The sequence below is a fragment of the Rhinatrema bivittatum genome, chromosome 2 (assembly GCF_901001135.1).
Source record: "Rhinatrema bivittatum chromosome 2, aRhiBiv1.1, whole genome shotgun sequence".
Classification (NCBI taxonomy): domain Eukaryota; kingdom Metazoa; phylum Chordata; class Amphibia; order Gymnophiona; family Rhinatrematidae; genus Rhinatrema; species Rhinatrema bivittatum.
The window spans coordinates 3,271,248-3,298,280 of NC_042616.1; the positions used below are offsets into that span (position 1 = coordinate 3,271,248).

General features: G+C 44.1%; 1 protein-coding gene across 1 annotated transcript in view; it reads right to left on the minus strand.

Annotated features, from left to right (window-relative positions):
* LOC115086008 (ovoinhibitor-like) overlaps positions 1-26,605 on the minus strand; it is a 50,666-nt gene extending 24,061 nt beyond the window's left edge. Inside the window, exons 1-2 of the mRNA XM_029592589.1 lie at positions 26,525-26,605; positions 10,264-10,295 (exon numbers count right to left, since the gene is read on the minus strand). Coding sequence (XP_029448449.1) covers positions 10,264-10,295; positions 26,525-26,579 — 87 coding nt within the window. The 5' untranslated portion in view covers positions 26,580-26,605. The remainder of the gene's footprint in view (positions 1-10,263; positions 10,296-26,524) is intronic.
* Between the last annotated feature and the right edge of the window lie 428 nt (positions 26,606-27,033).

A 27,033-nucleotide genomic window follows, 5' to 3' on the forward strand; every position in this document is an offset into this window, starting at 1 on the left:
TGACATATATAGGCAGTAGCTATGGTGGTGACCACACCAGCAGGGTAAAGGTGATAGATAAGAGCCATTTCTCAGCCCATACCTTAGTGGTAATCAGGAGGATGACAACTAGTGGGCAAAGACAGAGAGATAAGAGTAGAATCAGGTCTCAGATTTTGATTAAAAATTAGATATCCGGAGATCCAAGATGGCGCATTAGAGGAAGGACGAGTAACATCTCTCTCTACCGTTCCGATTTGTTTGGCATCTGAAAAATTTTCCTCATGCCCCACTCTGTCCGGAAAAGAAGGGCCAGCGAGAGAGAGGCTGATTTTGGAGTCTCCTGCTGGAGCGATACGGGGGCCGATGGAGACTCACCTCCTTAGAGAAGCAGTAACATCGGGTGAGGAGTTGCTGCGGGGGACGGCGTGGAGATACTGATACAGCCGGCGCCCTGCTTGACTCACTGCTATCTCCCTCCCTGGACAAAAGAACAGCCCCCGGGGAAACCCTGCGGCCAGTCGGACAGCTACCCTCGGACACCCGGAATTTCTTCTGGGTTGTACCGGAGAGGAGGAGACGCCGAGAGCCGGAGCTGGAGACAGCTACAGGAGGACGGTGCTTGCAGAAACCGCAGGACCAGAGGGTTTAACACCCGATAGAGGAGAGAAGCAGGCGCTCGAGGAGATAGCTTCTTGGCAAGTTCCTGAACTCAGAGAGGAAGATTTGCAGGATCTTAGCCCCGTGCCGACACCGCTGGTAAGACCAGAATCTTTTTCGCTTGAGTCAATATGGATGGCAATTGAAGCAATGAGCAATAATATGAATATACAATTCAAACCTATCGTAAGAAAAATTGCACAGACTGAGTCACAATTGCAAAAAATAAAGGAAAAAATCATAGAAAATAAAAGGGAACGTTATACAATTAAAATCTGAAATGGGGGAAATGAAAAAGTTAAATCAAGGCATAATTAAAGATAATTTATACATACTGAGAAAACTAGAGAATATGGAAAATCAACAAAGAAGTAAACATTTGTGAATGATTAATTTTCTCCAAAAACTTCGGTAACATCAATAGAAATGTGGACAAAGTTTGCTATAGAGACTTTGAAAATACCTCAAGCGTTCTTAACCCCACTATTAAAAATATACTACCTCCCTACAAGGAAAAAGACTCAAATAGAAGGAAAAGAACTGCAACCACGATCTCCTTTGAATATATCTGCGATTCTGGAGTCGTCCTTGCTGGAAGAAGCCCAGCCAGCAGCGTTATTAATTACTTTTCTGCTAGACACGGATAGGGACTGGGTCCTTAGGCAATATTTTCGTAATAGAACGGAAGTGTTTTGTGGTTTGAAAGTATTAAATCTTTCCAGATTATGCAAAGGAGACACAGACCAGGAGGAAAACAGCCCTGCGAGTGTTTCATAAAATTTCAAGATTTAACTTACACCTTCTTTCAACCACGTCAGCTAGAAAAATTTATAAAAGATAGAATTAATGTCTTGCCAGAGACTGCCCCTGAAGTAGCACCTGTGTAAACCTTATTAAAGGGTAGGGATGTGAATCGTTTTTTGACGATTTAAAATATCGTCCGATATATTTTAAATCGTCAAAAATCGTTAGAGCCGCGATACAATAACAATTCCCCCGATTTATCGTCAAAAAATCGTAAATCGGGGGAAGGGGGAGGGGAAGGGGGAGGGCGGGAAAACCGGCACACTAAAACATCCTAAAACCCACCCCGACCCTTTAAAATAAATCCCCCACCCTCCCGAACCCCCCCAAAATGCCTTAAATTACCTGGGGTCCAGAGGAAGGGTCCCGGTGTGATCTTTTACTCTCGGACCTCCGTGCGTTGTAGAAATGGCGCTGGCGCTACCTTTGACCTGTCATATGAGAGGTCAAAGGTAGCGCTGGCGCCATTTTGTTTTTTTTGTCCCCCGACGTCAGGAGTGTAGGAGATAGCTCCCGGACCCCCGCTGGACCCCCAGGGACTTTTGGCAAGTCTTGTGGGGGGGCCTCCTGACCCCCACAAGACTTGCCAAAAGTCCAGCGGGGGTCCGGAACGACCTCCTGCAGTCGAATCATTTTTCCCTACGGAAAAACGATTCGTGGTAGGAGATCGCTCCCGGACCCCCGCTGGACCCCCAGGGACTTTTGGCCAGCTTGGGGGGGCCTCCTGACCCCCACAAGACTTGCCAAAAGTCCAGCCGGCGCCATTTTGCGCAAAATGGCGCCGGCCATACGGCAACACGATTTGACTGCAGGAGGTCGTTCCGGACCCCCGCTGGACTTTTGCCAAGTCTTGTGGGGGTCAGGAGGCCCCCCTAAGCTGGCCAAAAGTCCCTGGGGGTCCAGCGGGGGTCCGGGAGCGATCTCCTACGCTCCTGCCGTTGGGGGACAAAAAAACAAAATGGCGCCGGCGCTACCTTTGCCCTGTCATATGACAGGTCAAAGGTAGCGCCGGTGCCATTTCTACAACGCACGGAGGTCCGAGAGTAAAAGATCACACCGGGACCCTTCCTCTAGACCCCAGGTAATTTAAGGCATTTTGGGGGGGTTCGGGAGGTTGGGGGATTTATTTTAAAGGGTCGGGGTGGGTTTTAGGGATGTTTTAGTGTGCCGGTTTTTGATTTACACGATTTACACGATATTTAAAAAACCCAAACTGCGACGATCCGATTCCCTCCCCCTCCCAGCCGAAATCGATCGTTAAGACGATTGATCACACGATTCACATCTCTATTAAAGGGTTAAGTGCTCAATGCAATGTAACATTAACCTAATGCTAATGCTTTCTGAATGTTTGAGTTGGAAAGGGTACTGTAAATTTCCTAATTAAAAATGTCTTCTGTGAGGATCTCCCGGGTATATTGTGGGCTAAGTAAATTTATTTTCTCTGTTTAGGATAAAATTATGTGTTTTATACAAATGTCTGTGCTCAGTAAATTTTCTTTAAATGTTTGCAAATTATGTAACATTAAAAAAATTTAATAAAGAGAAAATTATTAAAAAAAAATTAGATATCCGCGCAGAATTGTGAACGTACGTGATTAAATTTAGGATAGAAATTAAAAAAAAAAAAGAACTTGCAAAGTGGAAGTCCGTTCCCTTGCAGCTCCTGGTACAGGATGTAGCAGTGTTCTGGAGAGAGAAGTGTAAAATGATGACAGCACTTCTGTGTGCTGCTTATAATAATAAAATCTATCTCTCCATATCTCTACCGAGCTGCAAAGTGCAAAGTTAACCATATGCACATAGTTTTGCTATGCCAAGAGAATATATAGCAGGAGATTTCTTTCTCTGGGTCAGTCTTTCACGCCAGCTAGATTAGTGGCTATGTTTGAAACCCCCAGATTATACAGAGAGACCCAGGATCCTGCTGACCCTCAGATTATACAGAGAATCCCAGGATCCTCCTAACACCCCGATTATACAGAGAGTCCCAGGATCCTGCTAACCCCCAGATTATACAGAGAGACCCAGGATCCTGCTGACTCCCAGATTATACAGAGAATCCCAGGATCCTCCTAACACTCAGATTATACAGAGAGTCCTGTGAACCTGATAATCCCCACATTATACAGAGAGACCCAGGATCCTGCTTACCCCCAGATTATACAGAGAGTCCCAGGATCCTGCTTACCCCCAGATTATACAGAGAGTCCCAGGATCCTGCTAACCCCCAGATTATACAGAGAGTGCCAGGATCCTGCTAATCCCCAGATTATACAGAGAGTCCCAGGATCCTGCTAATCCCCAGATTAAACAGAGAGTCCCAGGATCCTGCTGACCCCCAGATTATACAGAGACTCCCAGGATCCTGCTAATCCCCAGATTATACAGAGACTCCCAGGATCCTGCTAATCCCCAGATTATACAGAGAGTCCCAGGAACCTGTTAACCCCCAGATTATACAGAGAGTCCCAGGATTCTGCTAACTCCCAGATTATACGGAATTTTACTAGATTTTTTGTTTTATCTCTTACACATCATCCATAGCAGAAGTAAAGTTATAAAGGCAGGGGAGCTCAGCGCGCACCAGTGCTAATTTCAAGTTTAAATCCAGGAACGCATGGACCATGCTCATGCCCCTTTTTTGAACTTTACATTTGTGCACAGGCAGCAAGTACACGCATATCTGAACATCTTTTAAAATCTGCTTGGCATGTGTCGGACTGACATATTCAGGCATCCCCTAATTTCAGCACGCGTCGGACTTTTAAAATTCCCCTTTATGGAAGTAATTTTCGAGGGAGATACTCGTCTAAATGTAAGAGTCTAACCTAGCAATTTTGAAAAGTCCACCTAGACGAATAAAGTGCCCTTACGCCAGTAAAACCCGGTTTTATGCACGTAAATGCTTTCTAAAGTCAGGCCCATAGTTTTGCGATGCCAGGAGGATAATATAATTGGTGATTTTCTTTGTCTGGGTCCGTCTTTCATTCCTGCTGAATTAGCTAGTGGCTATGTTGTCACCCCTTTGATCACATTGTATTGTATGTCTTTTCTAACAATATCCTTACAATAACCTTTTATTTCTGACTTATCTGCCTGTTGCAGACAGCTGATTAACTTCCATGGCACTCGTGATGTAGGACTCCTGTCAGCTACACTGGGAAGTTAGTGACACAGACAGCAGCTGATTGAGCAGAACATATGATGAATGTGTGCGAGCTAGTAACACATATGATGTAAGTGTGAATGTGTGCTAGCTAGTAAAACACATGATGTAAGTGTGAATGTGCGCTAGCTAGTAACGCATATGATGTAAGTGTGAATATGCGCTAGCTAGTAACACATATCATGTAAGTGTGAATGTGTGCTAGCTAGTAACGCATATGATGTAAGTGTGAATGTGTGCTGGCTAGTAACGCATATGATGTAAGTGTGAATATGCGCTAGCTAGTAACACATATCATGTAAGTGTGAATGTGTGCTAGCTAGTAACGCATATGATGTAAGTGTGAATGTGCGCTGGCTAGTAACGCATATGATGTAAGTGTGAATGTGTGCTAGCTAGTAAAACACATGATGTAAGTGTGAATGTGCGCTAGCTAGTAACGCATATGATGTAAGTGTGAATATGCGCTAGCTAGTAACACATATCATGTAAGTGTGAATGTGTGCTAGCTAGTAACGCATATGATGTAAGTGTGAATGTGTGCTGGCTAGTAACGCATATGATGTAAGTGTGAATATGCGCTAGCTAGTAACACATATCATGTAAGTGTGAATGTGTGCTAGCTAGTAACGCATATGATGTAAGTGTGAATGTGCGCTGGCTAGTAACGCATATGATGTAAGTGTGAATGTGTGCTAGCTAGTAAAACACATGATGTAAGTGTGAATGTGCGCTAGCTAGTAACGCATATGATGTAAGTGTGAATGTGTGCTGGCTAGTAACACATATGATGTAAGTGTGAATGTGTGCTAGCTAGTAAAACACATGATGTAAGTGTGAATGTGCGCTGGCTAGTAACGCATATGATGTAAGTGTGAATGTGCGCTAGCTAGTAACGCATATGATGTAAGTGTGAATGTGTGCTAGCTAGTAACACATATGATGTAAGTGTGAATGTGCGCTAGCTAGTAAAACACATGATGTAAGTGTGAATGTGTGCTAGCTAGTAACGCATATGATGTAAGTGTGAATGTGTGCTAGCTAGTAAAACACATGATGTAAGTGTGAATGTGCGCTAGCTAGTAACGCATATGATGTAAGTGTGAATGTGTGCTGGCTAGTAACGCATAGGATGTAAGTGTGAATATGCGCTAGCTAGTAACACATATCATGTAAGTGTGAATGTGTGCTAGCTAGTAACGCATATGATGTGTGTGAATGTGCGCTGGCTAGTAACGCATATGATGTAAGTGTGAATGTGCGCTAGCTAGTAACACGTATCATGTAAGTGTGAATGTGTGCTAGCTAGTAACGCATATGATGTAAGTGTGAATGTGTGCTGGCTAGTAACGCATATGATGTAAATGTGAATATGCACTCTCTAGTAACACATATCATGTAAGTGTGAATGTGTGCTAGCTAGTAAAACACATGATGTAAGTGTGAATGTGCGCTGGCTAGTAACGCATATGATGTAAGTGTGAATGTGTGCTAGCTAGTAACACATATGATGTAAGTGTGAATGTGCGCTAGCTAGTAAAACACATGATGTAAGTGTGAATGTGTGCTAGCTAGTAACGCATATGATGTAAGTGTGAATGTGCGCTAGCTAGTAAAACACATGATGTAAGTGTGAATGTGCGCTAGCTAGTAACGCATATGATGTAAGTGTGAATGTGCGCTAGCTAGTAAAACACATGATGTAAGTGTGAATGTGCGCTAGCTAGTAACGCATATGATGTAAGTGTGAATGTGCGCTAGCTAGTAAAACACATGATGTAAGTGTGAATGTGCGCTAGCTAGTAACACATATGATGTAAGTGTGAATGTGCGCTAGCTAGTAACGCATATGATGTAAGTGTGAATGTGTGCTAGCTAGTAAAACACATGATGTAAGTGTGAATGTGCGCTAGCTAGTAACGCATATGATGTAAGTGTGAATGTGCGCTAGCTAGTAATGCACATGATGTAAGTGTGATTGTGCGCTAGCTAGTATCGCACATGATGTAAGTGTGAATGTGCGCTAGCTAGTAACACATATCATGTAAGTGTGAATGTGTGCTAGCTAGCAACTAAAGTAATAAAATTAGTTTAACGTATATCTATGAATATGTAAAGATCCTAAGCATCAAAAGCAGTTTATGGGTGAGAATTTGGAATCACATTATTATATTTTAAAAGAGAAGTGTGTTATATTTGCCTCTAAATGAGTATGGTATGTTCCATGATCTCAATTGGGTCAAAGGACAGAGATGTGTGGAGGTTTCTGAGAGGGGATGAGGGCACTTACTCTTGTAGTGCTAACTAATGAGAGCATGCTGACCCCATATCATACAGAAAGTCCCAGGAACCTCTTAAAACCCAGATTATACAGACTACCAGGATACTGCTAACCCTCAGATTATGCAGAGACTCCCAGGATCCTGCTAATTCCCAGATTATACAGAGAGTCCCAGGATCCTGCTAATTCCCACATTATACAGAGAGTCCCAGGATTCTGCTAATTCCCAGATTATACAGAGAATCACAGGATCTGGTAACCCCCAGTTTATACAGAGAGTCCCAGGATCCTGCTAATTCCCAGATTATACAGAGAGTCCCAGGATCCTGCTAATTCCCAGATTATACAGACAATCCCAGGATCTGGTAACCCCCAGATTATACAGAGAGTCCCAGGATCTGGTAACCCCCAGATTATACAGAGGCTTCCAGGATCCTGCTAACTCCCAGATTATACAGACAATCCCAGGATCTGGTAACCCCCAGATTATACAGAGGCTTCCAGGATCCTGCCAACCCCCAGATTATACAGAGAGTCCCAGGATCCTGCTAACCCTCAGATTATACAGAGAGTCCCAGGATCCTGTTAATTCCCAGATTATACAGAGAATCACAGGACCTGGTAACCCCCAGATTATACAGAGGCTTCCAGGATCCTGCTAACCCCCAGATTATACGGAGAATTGCAGGATCCTGCTAACCCCCAGATTACACAGAGAGTCCCAGGATCCTCCTAACCCCCATATTATACAGAGAATCCCAGGATCTGGTAACCCCCAGATTATACAGAGGCTCCCAGGATCCTGCTAATCCCCAGATAATACAGAGGCTCCTCAGATACTGCTAATCTGTAGATTATATAAAGAATCCCTGGAACTGAGGAATTTAGAAAGTTTTATTGTACCTTTCTGTAGAATTTATTTTACTGGCATATAGAGATTATTTAAAATTATATTCAGTAGATTAATTTTGGAGAGCTATGGCGTCAAAATAAATATTTCCTAATTAGACCCTAAGAATTCTTAGATTGTAAATAGAGATATGCAATAGCTGTTGCAAGAATTGATCCATGGAGTAAATAAAATATGAGGAAGGATGCTGAAATCTAAAACATTGCTCAGCTATGCAGATGGCAAACTTTGTCAGAGTTGAAGAATGAATTACATTTGGTAGAAAATAAAAATAATACTGCCTGATCCTTTCTTAACGAAACGTGCTGTGCTTGTAGGTAATTATAACGAGAGCCTAGCTCACGCCGATCTCTTCACTGATCCTGACCTAAGCAATGTGTTGCTGGCTCACGCTGAGTCTGTAATCCAGAACATAGGTACCTCTCCCTCCAGGCACTGATTTGGGGAATGCCCACTGCTAGTTTGCGGGAAATGGCCTCTTATCCATGTATTATTGTACTGAAAATGCATTTGCTAGCATTGCACTGAAACAGATTTGTATATTTTTGTGGAGCAAATTAGAAGAGGAAACGTAAGGATCTCCAGAATTATGGAGCCGAAACCCGGGAGTAAGAAAGATATTTGCTTTAGTTGTGTGTATTGTGTGAGAGAGGGGTTTTTGTTTGAGTTTGTGAAGTGAAGGAGATACGAGTGTGATTTTTTTATTTCAAAGATAGAAGAAAGCACATCTCAGTGCCTTCCACCACCTGACATGCCTTCTCTCAGGGGAATGGCAGCCAAGGACTGAATGAAAATGTTTTTGGAAAAAAAAAAAGTCTTGTTAGTAAAACTGATACAAACTTACAGTTCCCAGAGAAACGAGAGAGAATTTATAGAAGCTACAAAGTAAAGCTTCAAACAATGAATTAAAAGTATTAGATGATGGAATGCAGAAGGTAAATCCAAGAAAACAGAAATTAATAGCAAGAAGGCAGAATAATTTCGGGACGGCATAAATACTGATGGCTGTGTTAAAGAATTTGTATGCAGTGTTTTATATGTTATGTTTATTTGATGTTGTTGTTTTAAATTTTATTTGATAATGTCTGCATTACTTTGAAAGATTTTATTGTAAAACCTGGAAAGTGATGAATAAAATTTAAAAATACATAAATAAATAAATAATGCATGGGGTGTGTCAGAGAGCAGAGGCGTGATGTGCTTTATGGATAGTCAAAGGTGATTACAGGAATTTTTTCACCCAGTGCCAAAACTAAACAGTGAACCCCTGGAACAAGTTTATACCCAGATTATAGAGAGAACAACACAATCCTGCTAAACCCCAGATTATATCAAGAATACCAGGATCCTTCAGATTATACAGAGAGTCCCAGGATCCTGCTAACCCCCAGATTATACACAGAGTCCCAGGAACCTGCTAACCCCCAGATTATACAGAGACTCCCAGGATCCTGCTAACCCCCAGATTATACACAGAGTCCCAGGATCCTGCTAACCCCCAGATTATACAGAGAATCCCAGGATCCTGTTAACCCCCAGATTATACAGAGAGTCCCAGGAACCTACTAATTCCCAGATTATACAGAGAGTCCCAGGATCCTTCTAACTCCCAGATTATACAGACACTCCCAGGATCCTGCTAACCCCCAGATTATACAGAGACTCACAGAATCCTGCTAAACCCCAGATTATATCAAGAATACCAGGATCCTTCAGATTATACAGAGAGTCCCAGGAACCTGCTAACCCCCAGATTATACAGAGAGTCCCAGGATCCTGCTAATTCCCAGATTATACAGACACTCCCAGGATCCTGCTAACCCCCAGATTATACAGAGAGAGTCCCAGGATCCTTCTAACTCCCAGATTATACAGTGAGTCCCAGGATCCTGCTAACCCACAGATTATACAGAGAGTCCCAGGATCCTGATAAACCCCAGATTGTACAGAGAGTCCCAGTATCCTGCTAACTCCCAGATTATACAGAGAGTCCCAGGATCCTGCTAACTCCCAGATTATACAGAGAGTCCCAGGATCCTGCTAACTCCCAGATTATACAGAGACTCACAGGATCCTGCTAACCCCCAGATTATACAGAGAGTCCCGGGATCCTGCTAACTCCCAGATTATACAGAGAGTCCCGGGAACCTGCTAACCCCCAGATTACACAGAGACTCACAGGATCCTGCTAACCCCCAAATTATACAGAGAATCCCAGGATCCTGCTAATCCCCAGATTACACAGAGAGTCCCAGTATCCTGCTAATTCCCAGATTATACAGAGAATCACAGGATCTGGTAGCCCCCAGATTTTACAGAGACTCTCGAGATCCTGCAAACTCCCAGATATTACAAGGACTCCCAGGATCCTGCAGATCACATATTCTGATCTCGCCTCTTTAGAAGGAGAACATTGCTGAGTAGAAAAGCTTGAAAGTGGATAATATATATTACATTCACCTTGTATGAAAACGTCTTTTGTGGAACAACACCTAGAAAAGGATAAAGTGGAAAAAGAATTAAAGAAATACCTTACAATTGCATCTATCCATAAACACAGGCTTTTAAAAATTGACATTCCTCCTCTTCCCCCACCCACCCAGTGAGGGTAAACATACATTCTCACTGACCAGCAGATGGCGACAGAAATCAACAGATATCCAGTTAAGTAACACTGATATAAAATGGCCTATGGTCTGACCCCTTATCCCCCGCACAAAATTTCTTTTATGGCCCAATTGGGCAATGCATTGCCCACCCTGAACACATCCACCCATGAATATCCAAAAAAATGCCCAGAGTGCACAGGTTTGTACTCCCTTCCCCAATTCTCTAAAAATGTATGAATATAGCTGCACACCCCAGATCACTCCCTTACCCACAAACCCTATATACTGCCCATCCTTCACTACTGAGACCCACTCAGGTCCCCACTACCTCAAAATCACCTGCGACATGCAGGGTGCACACGTAACCTGAGAAGGGCACGTGCAGTGATGAGGATAAATGTGCACCTTGCTCCCTGGAGGGGATTTTAAGGTACTGGGAGGGTGTGGAGAGAGTGCAGGGGTTTGGGGGTTCATGATTCATAAGGACAGTGGAAAGGTGAGTGTCCGGGTGGTGTCATCATATTTATATATTTGAAGAGAACCAGAGACGTCAGGCTCTGACCCAAGTACAATAGGACACTGGGAGCAGGAGGGGTTGTAGGTGCGGGAGGCGCAGGTCAATAGGTCGTATATGAAATTGTGCAGGGTAGGGGTGAGATCGGGCCACAAGCCCTTCTGCTTCTTATGTTTTTTAAATCGTGCCATAGGCTACTGCACATTACCCTGCCGAGGTACTGTAATAGCACAAGCTACAGCATAATACCCTGCCAAGGTACTATAATAGCACAAGCTACAGCATAATACTCTGCCGAGTATTATGCTGTTGTGATGGAATACAACTGAATGACGGTATAGAAAAATACTATAAATGTACAGGATACAGCACATTACCCTGCCAAGGTAATATAATAGCACAGGCATGTTACTCTGCTGAGGTACTATAATAGCACAAACTACAGCATAGTACCATGCTGAGGTACTATAATAACACAGGCTACAGCACAGTAACCTGCTGAGGGACTATAATAGCACAGGCTACTGCACCCACAATCCAGTAGGAGCACAATCCAGTGGGAGCACAGAGAGGAGAGGATCACCTTGCTGGTGGCTGAAAGGAATCAGTAAGTTTTGCTTGGAAAATTTTGGGGCAGATTTTCAAAGGGCTACATGCGTAAGATACACGTGTAACCCCTGAAAAGCTGCCCCTGCGCACGCTGAGCCTATCTTGCATAGGCTCGGCAGTGCGCGCAAGCCCTGGGATGCGCATATGTCCTGGGGCTTGCAAAAAGGGGTGGGGTGTGGGTGGGGCGGGGCATGGCCTGCGCCTCCAGGCACAGCGGACATTTGCCGCTGTGCCTGGGATCGCGGGCCGGCCGTCAGCCGGTCCACGCAACTTCTTCAACAAAGTTAAGGGGGGGGGGGGGGGGTTCAGTAGGGGAAGGGAGGGGAAGGTGCAGGGGGCGGAAGGAAAGTTCCCTCCGAGGCCACTCCGAAATCGGAGTGGCCTTGGAGGGAACGGAGGCAGGCTGCGTGGCTCGGCGTGTGTAAGTCGCACAATTTTGCACCCCCTTGCGCGTGCCGACCCTGGATTTTATAACATGCACGCGGCCGCGTGTGCATGTTATAAAATCGGGTGTAGATTTGTTCGCTCCGGGTTGCATGAACAAATTTGTGCCCACGTGCAGGTTTTAAAATCTGCCCCTTTATTTTTTTAAAGTATTGGGGTGAAGTTAACTGTTGGGGAATATTATCTAGTGTGTTTGTGCTTTTAATAGTCAGTAAGGCAGTGAATGAACAGAAGTTAGACTGTTTGTATTTTTAATAGTCAGTAAGGCAGCTAATAAGCAGAAGTTAATGTATTTGTATATTAAAAAAAGAAAAAGGTAGCCAGAACCTAGAAATAAGCTAGGAGCAGTGTATACCTAAGTAAAAAGATTGAAAACTTCAACTAATCACCTTGGAAAGGTGTTAAGGTAGTGTGATTTGGTTTGATTAGTTACCAACATTTGTTAATCAAGAGAGCAGTGAGACACTCTGGCTCACTGAAGTGTTAAGGTTGTGGATTGATTTGATTAGGTACCATTATTTGTTAATCAGAGCAGCAGTGAGTCACTCAGGACAGCTATCTGTAGTGTAAATCTCCAAAGGCATTGTTTTGCACTGATTTACATTAGAAGCACAATATATAATGCAAGGGAAGAGCTCAGTAACCCACAATCCAGTGGGAGCATTGAGAGGCGAGGATCACCTTGCTGGTGGCTGAAATGAATCAGTAAGTTTTGCTTGGGAAATTTTCTTTTTTTAAAGTATTGGGGCAAAGTTAACTATTGCGCAATATTATTTAGTATGTGCGTGCTTTTAATAGTCAGTAAAGCAGTGAATAAACATAACTGTGTGTGCAAGTTATAAAATCGGCGTACATGTGCACGCGCACGCTCCTTTTAAAATCTACCCCTTTATGTCCGGGATGGCATAGAGTCCAACAGGATAAAGATCCTGCATGAAACTAAATCAACAATCGAATCTTTATGGGTAGAAATCCCTTGTGTATTGGGGAAGACTATAGTGATAGGAGTATACTACCATCCACTGGGCCAATATGGTGAGATGGACAGTGAAATGCTAAGAGAAATTAGGGAAGCTAACCAAATTGGTAGTGCAGTAATAATGGGAGATTTCAATTACCCCAATAATGACGGGTAAATGTATCATTGGGATATGCTAGAGAGAAAAAGTTCCTGGATGGAATAAATGACAGTTTTATGGAGCAATTGGTTCATGAACCGACGAGAGAGGGAGCAATTTTAGATCTAATTCTCAGTGGAGAACAGGATTTGGTGAGCGAGGTAACGGTGGTGGGGCCGCTTAGCAATAGTGATCATAATATGAACAAATTTGAATTAATGACTGGAAGGGGGACAGTAAGCAAACCCATGGCTCTCTTGCTAAACTTTCAAAAGGGAAACTTTGATAAAATGAGAAAAATTGTTAGAAAAAAACTGAAAAGAGCAGCTACAAAAGTAAAAAATGTCCAAGAGGTGTGGTCATTGTTAAAAAAAAAAACACCATTCTAGAAGCACAGTCCAGATGTATTCCACACATTAAGAAAGGTGGAAAGAAGGCAAAACGATTACCGGCATGGTTAAAAGGGGAGGTGAAAGAAGCCATTTTAGCCAAAAGATCTTCATTCAAAAATTGGAGGAAGGATCCAATAGAAGAAAATAGGGAGTGGGCAGTGGAGTGCCTCAGGGATCAGTATTGGGTCCCTTACTTTTCAATATATTTATAAATGATCTCGAAAGAAATATGACGAGTGAGGTAATCAGATTTGCAGATGATATAAAATTGTTCAGAGTACTTAAATCACAAGCAGATTGTGATAAATTGCAGGAAGACCTTGTGAGACTGGAAAATTGGGCATCCAAATGGCAGATGAAATTTAATGTGGATAAGTGCAAGGTGATGCATATAGGGAAAAATAACCCATGCTATAATTACACAATGTTGGGTTCCATATTAGGTGCTACAACCCAAGAAAGAGATCTAGGCGTCATAGTGGATAACACATTGAAATCGTCGGCTCAGTGTGCTGCGGCAGTCAAAAAGGCAAACAGAATGTTAGGAATTATTAGAAAGGGAATGGTGAATAAAACGGAAAATGTCATAATGCCTCTGTATCGCTCCATGGTGAGACCGCACCTTGGATACTGTGTACAATTCTGGTCGCCACATCTAAAAAAAGATATAATTGCGATGGAGAAGGTACAGAGAAGGGCAACTAAAATGATAGAGGGAATGGAACAGCCCCCCTATGAGGAAAGACTAAAGAGGTTAGGACTTTTCAGCTTGGAGAAGAGATGGCCGATGGGGGATATGATAGAGGTGTTTAAAATCATGAGAGGTCTAGAACAGGTAAATGCAAATTGGTTATTTACTCTTTTGGATAATAGAAGGACTAGGGGGCACTCCATGAAGTTAGCAAGTAGCTCATTTAAAACTAATTGGAGAAAGTTCTTTTTCACTCAACACACAATTAAACTCTGGAATTTGTTGCCAGAGGATGTGGTTAGTGCAGTTAGTGTAGCTGTGTTTAAAAAAAGGATTGGATAAGTTCTTGCAGGAGAAGTCCATTACCTGTTATTAATTAAGTTGACTTAGAAAATATCCACTGCTATTACTAGCAACGGTAACATGGAATAGACTTTTAGTTTTTGGTACTTGCCAGGTTCTTATGGCCTGGATTGGCCACTCTTGGAAACAGGATGCTGGGCTTGATGGACCCTTGGTCTGACCCATTACGGCATGTTCTTATGTTCTTAGGATAATGCATAAGCGTTGGCAAATTCAATATAAGACATTGATAAGACAGGCTAAGAGAGAATTTGAAAAGAAGTTGGCCGCAGAGGCAGAAACTCACCGTAAAAACATTTAAAAAATATATCCGAAGTAGAAAGCCTGTGAGGGAATCAGTTGGACCGTTAGATGATCGAGGGGTTAAAGGGGCACTTAGAGAAGAGAAGACCATCGCAGAAAAATTAAACGATTTCTTTGCTTCGGTGTTTACTGAAGAGGATGTTGGGCAGTTACCCGTACTGGAGAAGGTTTTCATGGGTAATGATTCAGATGGACTAACCAAATCACGGTTAACCTAGAAGATGTGGTAGTGGCGATGTCCTTTCATGGATTACAAGCTGGCTAAAAGACCGGAAACAGAGAGTAGGATTAAATGGACAATTTTCTCAGTGGAAGGGAGTGGGCAGTGGAGTACTTTTCAATATATTTATAAATGATCTGGAAAGAAATAAGACAAGTGAGGTAATCAAATTTGCAGATGATACAAAATTAATCAGAGCAGTTAAATCACAAGCAGATTGTGATAAATTTCAGGAAGACCTTGTGAGACTAGAAAATTGGGCATCCAAATGGCAGATGAAATTTAATGTGGATAGGCGAGAGTCAAGATGGCCGACTTGTAAGATGTCACGGAGGAGCTCTCTCTTGTGATTTCTATTACCTTTTGTGATTACCTCAAGAATTTAGCACCTGCAGGATGCTGCATACCAAGTGCAAAGCTAAGCTGAAGAATACTGTTACTGAGAAGGAAGACGGCGTCCAACAAGTGAAAGTCGAGAGATCTTTATCGTCAATCCCAAAGACACTGGAAGCGAGGGCTGCGATGGGAGAGACCTTGGAGCTCAGATCTCTCTCAATGGCCGAGATGATATCGCTGAGCCCGGGGTCTCCAATGACACCATCCCCGTCCCAAGGACTGAGGAGAGTGGAAACTGAAGATCTGCCGAGTCCCTCAAGGGAGAGAGGGAATGAAACTGTGATCCCAGATCCAGGCAGAGAAGGCGGGGAAAGAGAATCTGAAAAAGGTGAGAGAACCTCGGTTGGAGATGCAACTTCGTCTCCCTAAAGAGGCTTTACCAGCATACTGTTTTAATGTAACTTTATTGCTTCTTTGCACTTGTTCAATGTTCTATGTTACTACACCCCCTGTTATTTGTAAACCAGCATGATGTGATTGTATCATGAATGCCGGTATAGAAAAACAATAAATAAATAAATAAATACGATAACAACGTTACTACACCAAATGAATTATTGAATATAATTCCAGGGACTTTGTTTACACTACTGAAGTCTCCTGTTGTGATTCTAGATACAGATTGGAATGCTTTAGTTTCCATAGAGTCTGCAATATCGTCCTTAACTAAAGTATTTCTTGAGACAAGCAAAAAAGGATTAAATACTGAAAAGCGAGAGACATCCGGATGTGCAGCCAATGCTACCCCGTTTATGGTACCGCGCAAAGAACCAAGAGCTGCCACCTGCACTCACAAGGAACTAGAGGACAATCCCTTAGCTAAGCCCGCCTGAAGGAAACACAAGATATCTGACATGGATGCCCGGGTGGGAAGAATCCTCTGGTCTATGCACCACGACTCAAAAACCTTCCAAACACGGACATAAGACAGGGAAGTTCAAGCTTGACTCGATCTCAACAGAGTAGTTACCACCGCATTGAATAGCCTTTGCTTTTTAAACGCTGCCTCTCAAAAGCCATGCCGCTAGACAGAAGCGATCGACCTGGTCGAAACAGATGGGCCCCTGATGAAGCAGGTTTGGAAGATAGGAAACCACAGGGGACCGTCCACCGCTAGACTGACCAAATCCGCAAACCACGGCCGCCACGGCAACTTGGGAGCCACCAAGATCAACTTTGCCAGGTGTCCCTGTATCTGCCTGAGTACTTTGCCGATTAGAGGCCAAGGAGGAAATACGTAAAGCAGAATCGTCATTGGCCAGGGAAGACCTAGAGCATCTACTCCTTCCGCTCCTGTGTCTCTGTGGCAAGCAAAGAAGCGCGGACTGATCCAGGTACATACAGGGAATAGCACATGCTAAAGCACATTACCCTGTTGAGGTACTATAATAGCACAGGCTACTGCGCATTACCCTGCCAATGTACTATAATAGCACAGGTTACTGCACATTATCCTACCAAAGTACTATAATAGCACAGGCAACTGCTGATTCCCCTGCTGAGGTGTTGTGGTAGCAAAGTCTGCTTCACTTTATCCTGCTGAGGTACTACAAAAGTACAGGTTACTGCTCATTACCCTGCTGATACACTATAATAGCACATTACTTTGCAGAGGTACTGTAATAGCACAGGATACTTCACATTACCCTGCTGAAGTACTCTAATAGCAGAGGCTACTGCACACTAATCTCTGTGTTAGACTAATAGCACAGGCTACTGCACATTAATACCTATGTTACACTAATAGCACAGGCTACTGCTCATTACTCCCTGTGTTAGACTAATAGTACAGGCTATGCACATTAATCCCTGTGTTAGACTAATAGCACAGGCTAGACTAATAGCACAGGCTACTTCTCATTAATCCCTGTATTAGATTAATAGCACAGGCTACTTCTCATTAATCCCTGTGTTAGACTAATAGCAGAGGCTACTTCTCATTAATCCCTGTTTTATACTAATAGCACAGGCTACTTCTCATTAATCCCTGTGTTACACTAGTAGCACAGGCTACTTCTCATTAATCCCTGGGTTACACTAAGAGCACAGGCTACTTCTCATTAATCCCTGTGTTACACTAATAGCAGAGGCTACTGCTCATTAATACCTGTGTTACACTAATAGCACAGGCTACTTCTCATTAATCCCTGTTTTACACTAATAGCACAGGCTACTTCTCATTAATCCCTGTGTTACACTAGTAGAACAGGCTACTTCTTATTAATCCCTGTGTTACACTAACAGCACAGGCTACATCTCATTAATTCCTGTGTTACACTAATAGCACAGGCTGCTTCTCATTGATCCCTGTGTTACACTAGTAGAACAGGCTACTTCTCATTAATCCCTGTGTTACACTAACAGCACAGGCTACATCTCATTAATCCCTGTGTTACACTAACAGCACAGGCTACTTCTCATTAATTCCTGTGTTACACTAGTAGAACAGGCTACTTCTCATTAATCCCTGTGTTGGACTAATAGCACAGGCTACTTCTCCTTAATCCCTGTGTTACACTAATAGCACAGGCTATTTCTCATTAATCCCTGTGTTAGACTAATAGCACAGGCTACATCTCATTAATCCCTGTGTTAGACTAACAGCACAGGCTACTTCTCATTAATCCCTGGGTTACACTAATAGCATAGGCTACTTCTCATTAATCCCTGTATTAGACTAATAGCACAGGCTACTGCACATTAATCCCTGTGTTACACTAATAGCACAGGCTACTTCTCATTAATCACTGTGTTATACTAATAGCACAGGCTACTTCTCATTAATCCCTGTGTAACACTAATAGCAGAGGCTACTGCTCATTAATCCCTGTGTTACACTAGTAGCACAGGCTACTTCTCATTAATCCCTTTGTTACACTAATAGCACAGGTTATTTATTTATTTATAAACCTTTATACACCAACATTCATAGGAAACATCACGCCGGTTTGCAATTAACTATAAAGGATCAAAAATTACAATGAACAGGGAGGGAAGAGGGAGGAGCAGGCCAGAAGGAGAAGGTGGAAGAGGCAGAGAGAGAAAGAAGACCTAGCAATGGAAATTAAAAGGAACAGAGATATGGAGAGAGACGGAGCATAGCCTTAATATGAGACTACAATAACAACACAGGATATGTACATAAAAACACAATTCACCCTATACCATCTCACAAAGTAGTAGTGAGGGGGGGGGCAGGGTACTATACTAAGGGGAAGTGGGAAAAGCAAACAATAAGGGGTAAGAATTGTATATTTGGCTGGTTTGGTTTGAATCGGGGTAGGCCTGTTTGAAAAGCCATGTCTTGATTCCTTTTTTGAAATTATGTAAGGAAGGCTCTAGACGGAGATTGGAAGTTAAGGAATTCTAGAGGGAAGGGCCAGCGATAGAGAAGGCTCGTTGTCTGGTAAGGGCATGGTGGGCAGTTTTGAGGGATGGGGTATGGAGGGTATCCGCAAGGGCGGTTCTGGAAGGGCGGTTGGAAGTACGGAAACATGGCATTTCTTCGAGCCAGGAATGGTTGTGTTTGTACAGCGTGTTGTGTAAGATGGTGAGGGTTTTGTATTGAATGCGGAAGGGGATGGGCAGCCAGTGCAGGTCCTTTAAAATAGGAGTGATGTGGTCCCTTTTACGGGTATTAGTTATGATCCTGGCCATGACATTCTGTAGGATTTGTAGGGGTTTAATTGTGGCAAAGGGAAGGCCCAGAAGTAGGGAGTTGCAGTAGTCCAGTTTAGATAGGATGGTCGTCTGGAGTACTAAACGGAAATCCTGAGCGTGTAGGAGGGGTTTGAGTTTTTTAAGGATGTGGAGTTTGAAGAAACCCCACTTTAGAAGAGTGTTGATGTGGGGTTTGAAATTTAAATGTTGATCTAAGGAGACACCTAAGTCTCTTACGGACTGCAGGGGAGCATGGGTAAGAGTGGAGTCGTGAGAGGTGGCTTGGGATATAATGTCGGGTTGATTTGAGATTATGAGGATTTCTGTTTTCGATGCATTTAGCGCGAGATGGAGGTTAGATAGTAAGGATTTGATAGAGGCAAGACAAGTTTCCCAGAATTGCAGGGATTCGTTGAGAGATTTTTGGATGGGGATAAGGATTTGCACATCATCTGCATATAGGAAAAACTGTAGGCCTTGGTCAGAGAGGAGGCGGCAGAGTGGCAAAAGTTAAATGTTGAAAAGAGTGGAGGAAAGGGAGGATCCTTAGGGGACACCTTGAGTGAGGGGAATAAGAGAGGATTCAAAGTTATCAATTTTTACTATGTATTCTCTGTGGTTGAGATATGATGAAAACCATAACAGGGCTGTGTCAGAGATAACTATCTCTGCTAAGCGGGAAATTAGAATTTCATGGTTGACAGTATCAAAGGCTGCTGAGATGTCTAGGAGGGCGAGTAGATACAATTTACCATGGTCCATGCCTTTGAGGATGGTGTCAGTGATTTCTAGTAGGAGATGTTCGGTACTACGGGCTTTATGGAACCCGAATTGTGATGGGTGTAGGATACTATGGTCTTCTAAGAAGTCTGTAAATTGTGTATTAACTACCTTTTCCAATATTTTGGATATGAAGGGCAGGTTGGAAATGGGTCGGTAGATTGCAGGGTCGATGGGGTTGAGAGTAGGTTTTTTAAGGAGGGGTTTGACGACAGCAAGTTTGAGGGGGTCTGGGACTTTGCCGAATGTGAGTGAGCAATTAATTAAATCGGCTAGAGGTTTAGCGATGGCAGAGGGGATAGTCAGGAGTGCTTTCATGGGGATAGTGTAAGAGATGTGTGTAGCTGGTTTAATCTTTTTTAAAATGGATTCAATCTCCTTGGGTGTCATGAGGTCGAGGGACCCAAGGATGACCTTGTTGTCATTAGAGAGTGGGGTGATGGGGGAAGGCTTGGTGGGGAAACGTAATAGGATATTGGCAATTTTGTTTTTAAAATACAATGCTAGTTCTTTGCATTTACCACTGGCATTTTCTTCAGTATTAGTGTGGGGGTGGAGTTTGTAAGCTCCGTGACGTATGAGAATAGGGCATTTGCATTGAATTGATAGTCGTGAATTCTTGCGGAGTAGAAATCTCGTTTAGCTTGGGTGATTTGTCTGTATGTGTGCAATGTATTTTTGTAAACTGCTTTGTGGGTAAGGGTTGGTTGTTTACGCCATGCATGTTCTTTGGATCTAAGGTCCTTTTTTTACCCTTCTTAGTTCATCAGTGTACCAAGGTTTTCTTTCTGTTTGAGTGAGCGGGTATTTCTTTGTGGTCCAAGGGGCAGGTTTCATTGGCTACTAAGGATGTAAGATTGTTCCATTAGAGTAGCGCTGATTCTGGGTCAGTGAGGTCGAGGTTCTTAGCTACTTTGTCAAACTCTAAAGTAAGGTCCTCTGATGAACATGGTTTACGGAAAGAGATTGTCTTATTATGTGTATGAGATGTTGGAGGGGGGAATGTTTGTGGTGAGTAGGACATTAATGAGGGAGTGGTCTGACCATGGGACTGGGGTAGCTACGGGTGTGTTGGACGATGTTATGTGGGAGTTAACAAAGATGAGGTCAAGGGTATGACCCGCTTTATGTGTTGGCGCAGTGATCAGTTGTCTATAGCCTAAGGCCTGGAGGGTGTCGAGTAAGATCTCGCAAGCAGGTGTGGCAGGGAGGACATCCACGTAGAGATTAAAATCTCCTAGTATAACTGCCGGGGTGTCTGAATTGATGTTGTCCGAAATGTATTCGATGATGGGGGAAGGGTCATGTTCGAGTAGGCCTGGGGGGGCATAGATGAGGCAGATCTGTAGGGTTTTGGATTTAAACAGCCCTGTTTCAAGTCTAGATGGGGGGTGAGTTGTTTGGAGTTTTAAACTGAGGTGTTTTCTTGCAGCCAGGAGTAGCCTTCCACCTCTTTTTTTTAGGTCTTGGGATGGAGAATATATCGTAGGTCTGTAGGGGGAGCTGGTTAATGAAAACCTGGTCTGTGTTCTTCAGCCAGGTCTCAGTGATGGCACAAATGTCGGGACTGGGGTCAGTGAGTAGGTCATGGAGTATTGGGGCTTTTTTTTTAGGATGGATTGTGCGTTGAATAGGGAGATGGCTAGTGTAGTTAGGCCCAGAAATTGTGTGAAGGGTGAAATCATAATGGGCACTAGAGATTTGCGATGGTTGGCGGGGTGTGTGTGTACTGGGAGAGCCTTTCGCATTGTGGGATGGTGTAAACAGGGAATAGAAAAGAGGAACATTTTGGTTGAGAGGAGGCTGAGGAGGGGCAATAGGAGGGGAAGGGGGCGGGAGGATATATTTGCTATATGGGCGATAGGAGGGGAAGGGGGCGGGGGATATATCTGCTATATGGGTGATACTAGAAAGGGGTGCATCAAAGGGGAAACCCCCTTTGTGAAGTTTCTTTGTCAGGAATTCAGCTGCGAAGGTGGTTGCCGTGGATAGCAATCTCGGTCAGTCGTGCGTGCAATCTCTTGTTTGCTTTAATGAAGCTGAAAGGTGTCAGTTGTGGGCAGGGAGGCAGGCAGGAAGAACCCAGGCGTGTCAGCTCAGAACGCATTGAGCCGAGGGGGCACGGACAAAAGGTCAGGCATGAGCGCCGGTGCAAATTGCAAGGTCTGAGGCAGGCGAGTTGGTCAGCAAAAGGGGGGTTGGGGGTGGCCTGAGTTGATGTGTTAGAGTGTTGGGGGAGAGGGTGTATGGGGGGTGTAGAGAGGAAAGGGCCACTGCAGAAGGTTACTGCTGCCGGGGGGAGGGGAGGGGAGGGATATCAAGGGATTCTTAGTGTATGGGAATAGGAAAGTAAGAGGAAGGGGCAGCACGAAGGGGCACACTAAAGGTCAGGCCCCTTAGTCGAGCTCCTTCGTCGCGCGGCGCCTACGGCTCACCGCAGGGCCATTTCTGGGGCTCCCTCGTTGCTCCGTCTGTTGTTGATGGGGCCCTTGATGACATCGGAGGTCGTGGGCGGCGGCTTCGGAGGGCGCAGGAAAGAGATAGGCTTCGGGTTGGGGTCCCTCGCCAGCAGGCCTTGGGTCGCTCAGGTCCAGGTCAGTGTCCCTTCAGCGTGGGGCTGAGGCGTCGCTGGGGTCCCTTGGATCAGCGGGCCTCGGGTCTCACGATGGCATCCCTCGATGGCTTCCCTTGATGGTGCGGTGGTGCGGCAGCATGGCGGCATAAGAAGGGCGGCGTGGGTCTGGTTGAGTGGGTCGGACAGCTGCGGCAGCAAGAAGGGAAGCAGGGCTCACCGCAGGACCTTTTCTGGGGCTCCCTCGTCGCTCCGTCTGTCATCGATGGCGCCCGTGATGATGTCGGTGGTCATGGACGGCGGCTTTGGAGGGCGCAGGAAAGAGGTAGGCCTCGGGTTTGGGTCCCTCACCAGTAGCTCTCGGGTCGCTCAGGTCCGGGTCGCTGTCCCTTCTGCGTGGGGCTGAGGCGTCGGTGGGGTCCCTTGTGTCAGCGGGCCTCGGGTCTCACGATGGCGTCCCTCGATGGCTTCCCTTGATGGCATAGCGGTGCGGCAGCACGGCGTCGTAAGACAGGTGCGTGGGTCCGGACAAGCGGGTCGGATGGCTTAGATTAATAGCAGAGGCTACTGCTCATTAATCCCTGTGTTAGACTAATAGTACAGGCTACTTCTCATAAATCCCTGTGTTACACTAGTAGCACAGGCTACGTCTCATTAATCCCTGTGTTACACTAGTAGCAGAGGATACTTCTCATTAATCCCTGTGTTACACTAGTAGCAGTGGATACTTCTCATTAATCCCTGTGTTAGACTAATAGCACAGGCTACTTCTCATTAATCCCTGTGTTACACTAATAGCACAGGCTACTGCTCACTAATCCTTGTGTTACACTAATAGCACAGGCTACTTCTCATTAAATTCTGTCTTACACTAATAACACAGGCTACTTCTCATTAATCCCTGTGTTAGACTAATAGCACAGGCTACTTCTCATTAATCCCTGTGTTACACTAGTAGCACAGGCTACTTCTCATTAATCCCTGTGTTAGACTAATAGCACAGGCTACTTCTCATTAATCCCTGTGTTACACTAGTAGCAGAGGCTACTGCTAATTAATCCCTGTATTACACTAATAGCAGAGGCTAATTCTCATTAATCCCTGTGTTACACTAATAGCAGAGGCTACTGCTCACTAATCCTTGTGTTACACTAATAGCACAGGCTACTTCTCATTAAATTCTGTCTTACACTAATAACAGAGGCTACTTCTCATTAATCCCTGTGTTAGACTAATAGCACAGGCTACTTCTCATTAATCCCTGTGTTACACTAGTAGCACAGGCTACTTCTCATTAATCCCTGTGTTAGACTAATAACACAGGCTACTTCTCATTAATCCCTGTGTTACACTAGTAGCAGAGGCTACTGCTAATTAATCCCTGTATTACACTAATAGCAGAGGCTAATTCTCATTGATCCCTGTGTTACACTAATAGCAGAGGCTACTTCTCATTAATCCCTGTGTTAGACTAATAGCACAGGCTACTTGCTCATTAATCCCTGTGTTACACTAATAGCACAGGCTACTGCTCATTTATCCCTGTGTTACACTAATAGCACAGGCTAATTCTCATTAAATTCTATGTTACACTAATAGCACAGGCTACTTCTCATTAATCCCTGTTTTACACTAGTAGCAGAGGCTACTTCTCATTAATCCCTGTGTTACACTAATAGCACAGGCTACTTCTCATTAAATTCTGTCTTACACTAATAGCACAGGCTACTTCTCATTAATCCCTGTTTTACACTAGTAGCAGAAGATACTTCTCATTAATCCCTGTGTTACACTAATAGCTGAGGCTACTGCTCATTAATCCCTGTGTTACACTAATAGCAGAGGCTACTGCTCATTAATTCCTGTGTTACACTAATAGCTGAGGCTACTGCTCATTAATCCCTGTGTTACACTAATAGCACAGGCTACTTCTCATTAATCCCTGTGTTAGACTAATAGCACAGGCTACTTCTCACTAATCCCTGTGTTACACTAATAGCACAGGCTACTTCTCATTAATCCCTGTTTTACACTAGTAGCAGAGGATACTTCTCATTAATCCCTGTGTTACACTAATAGCTGAGGCTACTGCTCATTAATCCCTGTGTTACACTAATAGCACAGGCTACTTCTCATTAATTGCTGTGTTACACTAATAGCACAGGCTACTTCTCATTAATCCCTGTGTTACACTAGTAGCACAGGCTACTTCTCATTAATCCCTGTGTTAGACTATTAGCACAGGCTACTGCACATTAATCCCTGTGTTACACTAATAGCTGAGGCTACTGCTCATTAATCCCTGTGTTACACTAATAGCACAGGCTACTTCTCATTAATTCCTGTGTTACACTAATGGCTGAGGATACTGCTCATTAATCCCTGTGTTACACAATAGCACAGGCTACTTCTCATTAATTCCTGTGTTACACTAATAGCACAGGCTACTTCTCTGTAATCCCTGTGTTAGACTAATAGCAGAGGCTACTGCTCATTAATCCCTGTGTTAGACTAATAGCACAGGCAACTTCTCAGTAGTCCCTGTGTTACACTAATAGCACAGACTGCTTCTCATTAATCCCTGTGTTACACTAATAGCAGAGGCTACTGCTCATTAATCCCTGTGTTAGACTAATAGCAGAGGCTACTTCTCATTAATCCCTGCGTTACACTAGTAGCAGAGGCTATTTCTCATTAATCCCTGCGTTACACTAGTAGCAGAGGCTATTTCTCATTAATCCCTGCGTTACACTAGTAGCAGAGGCTACTTCCCATTAATACCTGTGTTACACTAGTAGCAGAGGCTACGTCTCATTAATCCCTGTGTTTCACTAGTAGCAGTCGCTACTTCCCATTAATCCCTGTGTTACACTAGTAGCAGAGGCTATTTCTCATTAATCCCTGCGTTACACTAGTAGCAGAGGCTATTTCTCATTAATCCCTGCGTTACACTAGTAGCAGAGGCTACTTCCCATTAATACCTGTGTTACACTAGTAGCAGAGGCTACGTCTCATTAATCCCTGTGTTTCACTAGTAGCAGTCGCTACTTCCCATTAATCCCTGTGTTACACTAGTAGCAGAGGCTACTTCCCATTAATACCTGTGTTACACTAGTAGCAGAGGCTATGTCTCATTAATCCCTGTGTTACACAAATAGCAGAGGCTACTTCTCATTAATCCCTGTGTTTCACTAGTAGCAGTCGCTACTTCCCATTAATCCCTGTGTTACACTAGTAGGAGAGGATACTGCACATTACCCCATTGAGTTACTCTATCTGGCCCGTTCCTCCTTACGACCCAGCTCTGCTAGGGATTCTATGTGAAGGGAAGGCTCCGCTCACCAGAGTATAAGGAGTCTGGGCCCAGAAGGGAGGCCTCAGGAGATAAGCAGGAAGCCAGCATACAGTCAATGAACTTACATTTCTTCCTTTTGGAACTGCAGTAAGGACTGCTGAGGTAAGCAGCCTTTGGATGTGTTTTTTCATTGTGATATTAAATCTTTATGAGTGTGAACCATGCGGAGTCTACCTCCTTTTATCCTTCTGTCTGTTTTACACACCACATCCTCTTCCAGCTACCACGCAGACAATTTAGTAAAAGAGAAAAAACACAAAAATAGCATCGCTAAAGAAGTGTCAGTACCAAGTGATCATTTCTTTGATCTTATGGTGGGAGAGAAGGTCCTCAAACCCCAAATGATGTAATCAGACAGTAAAATAATGTGGCAGGAAGATTCATACATAATCCCCATTACACTGGGTGTCCCTGGATGGATTATGAAAATCTTCCAGGCACATCTAGACGCGTTACCTGTGCATATAACACCTCCTGCACTCCAGAAGGAGGCTCCTCTGCACAGAAGGGCATTAGCAGTGACTACGAGAGACTGAGATCATTCCTAGCACATCCTGGCTTATGAGCGAGGCTCCTTCCTGCAAGGTTTGTGCAAAATACTGACCCTTCTCTGCACAGAAAGCACTTTCTAAGAAGAACTATCTTAATGTCCCTGAGATTGACAGAGAGATGACCCCTCCCAGGGGTGACTGTACCTGAGATGCAGGAAAGTGCCAGAGCAATGAACAGAAAGCTGCTAGTCCCCTCCATGGTCCTGGCCAGGTGCTCTCTCTCGTTCTCCTTTGTACAGGTCAGCAGGCTTCCTCAGCAGACAGAGCCTGTGCTGTATATACACCCAGGCAGTCCCTCCCCCTCCATAATATACACCCAGGCAGTCCCTCCCCCTCCATAATATACACCCAGGCAGTCTCTCCCCCTCCATAATGGTGGAATTACCAGGCTGATACCATAAGGGGAGGAGAAACCAGAGAAATATTGATAGAGAAGGAGGATATGGTCAGATAATCACAGGAGGAGATCAAGGAATGCACCAGGGCAGAACATCAGGAAGGATATAACCTCTCCCAGGACCTCGTGTTTAAGGAGCTTCTACTTATTGTACAGTACAGGAGCATCCTGTGCCCAGCAGTTACTGATCCAGCAAAGAAATACAGGCAGTGCTTCTGAGAGGAAGGACTGAGTCTTTCTATCAATATCACCCACC